General features: G+C 39.3%; 1 protein-coding gene across 7 annotated transcripts in view; it reads right to left on the bottom strand.

Moving 5' to 3' along the window:
- The window catches only part of CRAMP1 (cramped chromatin regulator 1), a 49,265-nt gene that overhangs the window by 29,446 nt on the left and 11,249 nt on the right, over positions 1-8,570 (bottom strand). For 6 of the 7 annotated variants that reach the window (XM_085591810.1, XM_085591808.1, XM_085591807.1 and 3 more), the window contains exons 3-6: positions 7,760-7,953; positions 6,172-6,325; positions 3,227-3,310; positions 686-734 (exon numbers count right to left, since the gene is read on the bottom strand). In XM_085591810.1, the coding sequence (XP_085447936.1) occupies positions 686-734; positions 3,227-3,310; positions 6,172-6,325; positions 7,760-7,953 (481 nt within the window). The remainder of the gene's footprint in view (positions 1-685; positions 735-3,226; positions 3,311-6,171; positions 6,326-7,759; positions 7,954-8,570) is intronic. The other variant, XM_085591806.1, reaches the window with a different exon arrangement.

The raw sequence follows: 8,570 nt of genomic DNA, 5'->3' as shown, positions 1-8,570 counted from the left end.
CACAAGTCTGATAAGGAGCAGTTGAGGGAGCTGAGAAAGGGGCTCAGCCTGGAGAAAACAAGGCTCAGGGGGGACTTTCTGGCTCTCCACAACTCCCTGACAAGAGTGTGCAGCCAGTTGGGGGTTGGGCTCAGCTCCAAGGGAACAAGGATCAGGACAAGAGGAAACAGCTTCAAGATGTGCCAGGGGAGGTTTAGATGGATACTGGGAAAATTTCTGCACTGAAAGTGTGGTCAGGCAGTGGAACAGGCTGCCTAGGGCAGTGGTGGAATGACCATCCCTGAAGAAATTTAAAAGACCTATGGATATGGCACTTGGGGACAGGAGTTAGTGGTGGCAGGGCTGAGGTAATGGTTGGACTTGATGATCTTGGATTCCAACCTAAATAATTTTGTGATTTCCCTGAGTGAATCCACAAGTAAGTGGATTCACAGGGAAAGTGAGTGTAGCTTCTGTAAAGAATTCTCATTTAATTATTTTATTAAACTTAACCCATCATTTCTTATTATTAACAATTAATGGCTTCATGGAAAAGGGGAGAAATATCCTAATACAAAACAAACTAAGAATGGAAAACATCAAACTTCAGCTCTTGAAAATTAAAAAATGTCCCAAACTTTGGATCAATACAACATCCAGCTGAGCAACACAGTTTTATGAGTTTCAGGAGTAAGTTCTTACTTACCCAGCTTGAATGAGCTCATTGAGTTTAGCTGCATTCTTGTCATCCATACCTTTTCAGTAAATGAGATAACAGAGTGAATTAGGATTTACACATTTAAACTCATGGCCTTCTCTGTGTCCTGTTGGGTTTTCAAAACTATTACATTTTATTCTCACATAGGATTAACATACATAAATGCACTGTAACATAGCTCTTCTGGAAAGTTTGTATTTTCATAACATGCAAGCTTCACATGATCTTTGCCACAAAAATTACTTTCTACACATGGATTAAATAGCCCTAGTTTAGGTACTACACCCACCTTTGAACATTGGGCTTTAATCTGACACCAGGTTATTAAAAAGCAAAGCTTCTTCCTGCTCAATCTCTGTTACTAAGGCAGCAAGGCAGAATGAAACAGCACCCTAGTGCTTAACACAACAAAAGAGTAAATAAAAATAATAAAGTGCACATGTAACCCTCACTGTTTTGTATGCATTATAGAGCATGTTTTTAAACAGACATTTTGGTAACTTGATTTATATGACAGTTAGGCCCAGATCTATTAACTGAACAATTAACCTTCCTCTGGCAATGCTAAAAGTATTTCTGGAGTGCTTTTGTGTCTCAATAGCTCACAGTAAGTCTTCACCATTTCTGTGACTGTGAATACCACAAGAGTTAAAAAAAGGGGGTGGGGGGAAGGAAGAAATTGCTTTCCATAGCTACAGAGTAGACCTGTCATAAATGGGTGTACAGTCTTGCATCTTGAGTACATTTGGTCTTGGAGACAAGAATGTTCTAAGTGACAGCAAGTAAAATATGTAACCAAGTCCCAAAGTACTAAAAAGACAGAAGCACAGAGGCTGCAGGCATTGCCATGGTGACTATGTGAAATCTTACTCCCAGTCATAGCAGGAAGGGTCTGCTTGTAAAACAGATGTGGGTACATGAAAGAAACACTAACACTGATCTCTGCTGACAGTGCAATGTGCCTTGCTTCTGCACCTGCTTTGTCATCAAACAGCTCAAAATTGCTTCTCCAAGTTGAGCACTGCTTCTCCAGTTAACACACTGGAGATCTTTAAACAAACCGAATAAAGTCAGTATGAACATTCACAACAGTGAATTCTCATTCATTACCTGCTATGACAGCAATCCCAGGTAAGGGAATAACATAGCAAAAAACCTTTCCCAAAATCCCACAACCCTTTTAGGAATTGCACATGTTCACTTATGAAGACTTTAGTGTCATTTCACCTTACAACTAGTATGACTTCACAAAGAAGTGAAGGTATTTTGCTGGTTTTCTATGTCTCACGAATTAAACAAAGCAGGTAGAAGATGCACTATTATGTAACACTGACTGTGCAAAAAGCCTGGGGACAAATGAAAAACTACATGGATAAAGTGTATGCACATGGACTGGCACATACAGGGCATGTTTATCTGCCCATTCTTCAAGGCAGACAAGTCACAGTTCTCTCTGGTCTGGAAGCCATGAAAACCATAGGAACTATGTCGTGGGACTCATCCCCTCAGTGTGGACAGTAGGGTAAGATAGGGATCCTCTATTCTACTCAAGTGAGATTGTACCTGCAGTTCTGGGGGTCCCAGCATATGAAGTACTTAAAGAAGGCTTATAAAAAAGACAAGGAAAGACTTTTCAGCAGGGCCTGGAGGGACAGGAAAAAGGTTGATGGTTTTAAACCACAGGAGGGGAAATTTAAAATATATTATGAAAACATTTTTTATTACAAGTGTGGGGGGGGCTCTGGCACAGGTTGCCCAAAGAAGCTGTGGGTGTCCCATCCCTGGAAATGTTCAAGGCCAAGAAGGACAGGGGTTGGTCTAGTGGAAAGTACCCTTGTTTAGTAGAAAGTACCCCTGCCCGTGGCAGGGGGTTGGGATAAAATGGTCTTTAAGGTTCCTTCCAATCCAAACCACTCTGTAGTTCTGTGAGCCTAAGCTCAGGTATGTTGCTAATGCAATTAATCAACTGCCAGCAAACATCAGAGTGAAGCATTGTTATGGCACGTACTCCTCCATCTCCACTCATCGATATGGACAAAACTGGACTCTGGGACCGACAAGGTCAGAACCCATCTTGCTTAGCCAGTAAAATTATTTCCAATTGTGGTTTGTGCCTTTTTATCTTCAGGGTACAGTGAGCAAATATTTAAAGAAAAACTTAGAAAAATACAACATCCCAGATTTTGACTGCATGGGCAGAGATAATTCTGGGTGTGTATAATTTACACCCTTAATTGCTTAGGTTTCAGTAATAACAGAATAGATAATCTAAACTTTGTGTATGTTTTCTTATCACCTGTGGGCAATACATGCACAGCATTTTGCAGAAGATAAAACTAAAGAAATCTATCAAAGTGGATTAATCCAACAGACTAAGAAGGTATGTAAAAATAAAAACACATTTAATGAAGAAATAACACCACAGATAACAGCAACTCAAAAGTGGATCTGAACTAGACACTGCAAGCCTCAAGTGTAGTAACTTCTGATTCTATCATGTAAAAATAACCTGAAGTCATTCATACTCACATCCCCCGATCTTTTTCCTTAGTTCCCCATAGCAGATTAAGCCATACAGCTCCAGGGAGGATTTTTTCAGCCCTTGAGAAAACACTAGAAAGCAGAAAAGGTGTCCGTGAGATGCAGGTTGCAGATACACACAGCTACATTGCAGATGCTCATTTCAACACTAAAAAGGAGAAGATTTGTATTTTCAATGATGAGACAAATCACAAAGGCAAAATTAAGTTTTGGTTCAAGAAACACTATAATAGGATTGGTTCACCAACTTCCTTTTTATGGCATATTTTAGATTACAGGAAAACAAAGCAATCTCCATGGAATTTAAACAAATATGCAACTGCTCAATATGCAAAATAAAGCTAAATCACAATAAAGCTAGATCTAGTATCAACTGCTTACAAATTCTAAGGGAAATGTCCAGATGCCCCCAAGCAAATGCATACAGAACACTTTTACATGAAAATTCAGGGGTAGGTTTGGATTTTCCAGAGACAGATTTTTTCTACGCACAAACACACCATAAGAGATTTGACACAAATTCTAGATTCTAAACTTTTACACAAAAAATTGCTGACATTTTATTCCAACTTTGCAAGGGTTTTTTTTTGTCCTTTCTCTTCAACACACAAGATGCAGACATTACTCCTAATAGATCTAAAGATCTATAACAGCAAGGAGAGTCTTGTGATTTACAGATCAAGTGAAAATATTTATTCTTGTCTATTCATCAAAACTTTAGTTCTCTTTGATCTCAAAATCCAAGCACACATATTTTTATCAATACTAAAACCTAATTGAACTACTGCACTGATTGTTAAAATTCCTTCAGACAATGAGATTCTAGAAGCCAAAGATACAGATATATAACTTATTTTTATTTTTAAAATTCTTCCATACTGCGTTCACTGTAACGCTGGCTTTTAAATAAAATATGAATGGCTCCCATCTTAAACTGCTGCCTTGTTTTGAAAAAAGGAACCCACAAATATACCTTGTGCCAGGTTGTTTAGATACTCAAGTCCTCCTTTAGATAACCTAAGCTCAGGAACACAAAAGTTCCTAAAAAACGATACATTCGTAGTATAGTATGTACTATCATGCATAGTATGATACTAAGTGTATCGTACACTAGCTTTGCATTCCTTCAGCTTCTTTCTAGCCATATCCATTTCTCCTTAATGGGTTACTTTTAATAATTCCTTATTTTTAATTTTTAGTGAGGTTTATCAAGACCAAGTGCTGGGTCCTGCACTTTGGTCAAAACTCCCTGCAGCACTACGGGTTGGGGACAGAGTGGCTGGATAATGGCCAAGCAGAAAGGGACGTGGGGGTGCTGACAGACAGCTGACTGAACATGAGCCAGCTGTGTGCCCAAGTGGCCAAGAAGACCAATGGCACCTGGCTTGGATCAGGAATGCTATGGCCAGCAGGACAAGGGCAGTGATTCTTCCCTTGTACTCAGCACTGCTTGGACCACACCTTGACTGTTGTGTCCAGTTCTGGGTCCCGCAATTTAGGAAAGATGTTGAAATGCTCAAATGTGTTCAGAGAAGGGCAACAAAGCTGGAGAAGGGTCTGAAACCCAAGTCTTTGTAAGGAGTGGCTGAGGGATTTGGATTGTTTAGCCTGCAGAAAAGGAGGCTCATCACTCTCTACAGCTCCCTGAAAGGAGGATGTAGCCAGGTGGGGGTCAATCTCTTCTCTTATGCAACCAGTTACAGAATAAGAGGACACAGCCTTCAGCTGCATCAGCAGAGGTCTAGGATGGAAATTAGGAAGTAGCTCACAGAAAGGATGATTGAGCATTGGAATGGGCTGCCCAGGGAGGCGGTGGAGTCACTGTCTCTGGAGATGTTTAAGACTGGGTGTGGCACTTGGTGCCATGGTCTACTTGGCAAGGTGGTCATAGGTTGGACTTTATGATCTCAAAGGTCTTTTCCATCCTAGTTGATTCTGTGATAAAGAGATTGTATTTTACACTAGCTTTGCATTCTTTTAACTTCTTTCCACATCAATTTTTCCCGGATTAGTTTTTAACTTGAGAGGCTCTGGCCACAAACTGTAGATGAATTTATATCCAAAATTTTGCTGATATTTAGGAGTTGTTCAAAGACCAAAAAATTCAACCACCGCAAATTGCCATGATTTATGCATTACAGAACACACAATTAGAATGACCAGAAAACTCTGGAGACTACTACTTAATCACAAGCTAATGGGAGTTTGACACCTTAATGTCAGAAGAACTGAGTCTTACTAAAATCTGATCACACTGAAATACATTTCTTTAGCCTGTTATTCAGATTAGGCCACCCACAGACTAACTCAAATTCTCTCTGCCCATTCCTAAGTAGTATGGATTTGATAAAAATCCATTATCAATTAAAATGTTACTGTTATTAAACACCACCAGCAGTTTATCTGACATCCTAATTTTGTTTTCATTAAACCAGTTGCAGAAGGAGGGAAAAGAATGGGAAGGGGAATATGGCACTGGGAATAATATTCAAACTTCTGTAAAGTGGGAGCAAATATGTCACCATTTACAAATGTATCGGACTGTTATTTGTTTCTACCTTCCCCCAAGAATTGCAAAGTGTTGCCGGGTCAGTTTGCTTGATAGAGCCATGCCTGATCAATGTTAAGTCATTTGTTGAAGGTACGGGTATGTTCCTGAGAATACAAAAACATTTCCCTGAACCTGGTTTTCCCCCCAGTATTAAGAGCAGATCTGCATTTACTTTGGCTTGGTGAATTCACAGAATAGTAGTGATATAAACAGCAGGTTCTGAAAAGCATTTTTCACAAAACATGAACCTTGATAGGGCCATGCTAACAAAAATAAGAAGTGAGACACTGTGAACTCTCTGTTCCTCCTTAGTATTTATTTCCTCACCTCTAAAAGGTAGGACTCCAACCCTTGCACAAAGCCCATTTCGGTGCATACTAACCATTGTCAAAGTCAATGTACTTGGAAATCTTGTGCCAGGTGCGGTAGTAGAAGTGCCGGACCTGCTCCTTGTTCTTCACCATGCTTGCTGGTTTGCCTTTCTTCTTGTATTTCAGGGCAATGTTGTTCTGGATAGCTTCAAAATCCTTCCCATGCTGAAGAAAGAATAAATCAGATAGAAATACTCAAACACAAACTTGGATCTTGTTGTAAGTCAAGTCAAACAACATGAGGGACTTTGGGGTTCTTTGTGGGAAACTGGATATCAATGGTCACAAACAAAATTTTTGGGGACCGGAACTCAACTGTGAAAGAATGACAATGGCTTCCTTTGTTTTACATAAAATGCAATATGGATCCCAAATTAATTACATTCCAATTTCTTTAACTGTTTCAAAATAAAACCAGTAAGTTGCTAGCAAATTAAAAAAATCACTCAACTTTACTTACAAATGTGCTAAGTAGATGGACTGAAAACATTGATTTTTCTCCCTGAGCATCCTTTGCATTTCCCCCACATATCCGACTAGAGTAAATGAAAAACATACTATATATACCAGCTGCAGTTTTATTTACAGTACATTTAATGTTACTGATACTAGAAGTAAAAAATTTGAGTTTCAGAAGATTTGATTTTATACACATTAACTTCTGCTATCACATTTTTTTTGTATTTAGAAAAGGTTGGAACTCATTTAAATACAAAGTATGAAAACCTCTTCTGAAAGGTAGTGGCACAAAATGAATGGTAGGAGGGATTGAACAAACTGAGTCTCAGATCTACCTTAAAACAATTTTTAAAAATTTTCCCTCACTGTTCAAAAAAAAGTCAGTGAAGTGACTTAAAAATTACTTGATTCTTAGGAATATTACTGAAATTCAGGGGAGTTAAAAAAAGACAATACTGTTCAAGTGCTCCTTTTGTCCAGAAAACATATATATGTGATACCATATGTATTATGAAAAAATAATAATTCAAAAACATGCACATGTGCAAAGATAACTCCCCATCACTGCTTTTGTTTTTACCTTTGGCATGTAGTTTCAAAACAGATATGCTGTTGAAATAATCACAGGAAGAGGAAAAGCAGGAATCCATCATATACATCATAAGAGACAGCAGATAAGATGATGTAACTTTTTCTTGTCTCTCAACCCTAGGACTGAACAGGCTCTAGCCTCTTCAGGACCAAAGATTAAACACAATTCTCTTTAGAATAGAGCAGCTTTTCTTGTTTGGTATTATTACAAAGCAAGTGTGTTGCTTTTAAATGTTCAGATGGGGACATTATTTAATTATGTTCATTTGAAACAACCATAATTAAAGAACAACTGAACTTACTATAAACATTTATTAATAAAACTCAAAAATATTTCCTGTGTATTTAAAGAAAAAAAAACCAAGAAACTGGACACTTTTAACATATGACTTGGACTGACAGCTGTTTTACAGCCCCATGTATGGCCCTACAAATGCTCATCTGTAAGTAGCCTTCTGCTCCTGCCAATCTCACCCTAATCAACCTTCTTTAGGAATATCCAGACTCTAACCAAAGCCATCGATGTCTGTTATTTTCTTCTACATGTACCTCATACAGTCCCTCAAAGAAAGTATTCTTGTCCTCCGTGCTCCATGACTCCCACTGCCGTCGGACTTTCTTCCCTTCTTCCTTCTCTCCTGCCGAGGAACCCAAGTTCCTTGCTGCTGACTTGGAATTCCCAGCAGGATTGCTGGGAGGAATTCCTGATGTGCCACCAGGCGCATTTCCTCCATTATCTGCTGCTGTAAAAATCCATGACCAGGGTGAATATTAAACCAACAGGAGAATTCATGGATAGAGAGGTAAGGGAGTAACTTGGGATTTTCTCCTTTTTCACTTGAAATACAATGGGCAAATAACAAGGTTCATTTTATGGGAATAAAATCTCAAAGCACAGAAAACAAGGGGAAGATTTCAATGGCTTAATTTTCTACTTCCAGAAGTAACACAGATAAGCAGGAATGTATCACAGCAGCCTCTACCAGATAACCCCTGCTGGTGCTTATATGCTGGTGAGGTCTGCAGTCACTGCCCTGCAGCCAGGGGAAACTCCTGAGCAGTGCTGAACAGGGAGCTGACCAGTGGAGCAAAGTGATGTCCATGAGGAAAATAGGTAGGACAGTGACAACCTTGTCTTTGGTCTTGATCCTACTGCCTCCGGAGTAACTGTGAAAAAGGAAGGATTGAGAGATTTGGACTTTAGTTCATCACACAACAATAGATCAGCATTTCCATAATCTGATCCACAGTGTATGATCCTCAGAGCACCACCTCTGACACGGCCCATCTAGGAAGCCTCCAGCTATCCAAAGGACGGCAAGTCTCAACCCATTCTCCTTTCCCAAATCCTGCTGTGGCT

The sequence above is a fragment of the Lonchura striata genome, chromosome 14, assembly GCF_050655825.1.
Source record: "Lonchura striata isolate lonStrDom1 chromosome 14, ASM5065582v1, whole genome shotgun sequence".
NCBI classification, from domain to species: Eukaryota; Metazoa; Chordata; class Aves; order Passeriformes; family Estrildidae; genus Lonchura; species Lonchura striata.
Note: the sequence above shows the minus strand (reverse complement) of the source record. Positions and strands in the feature narration are given on the sequence as shown.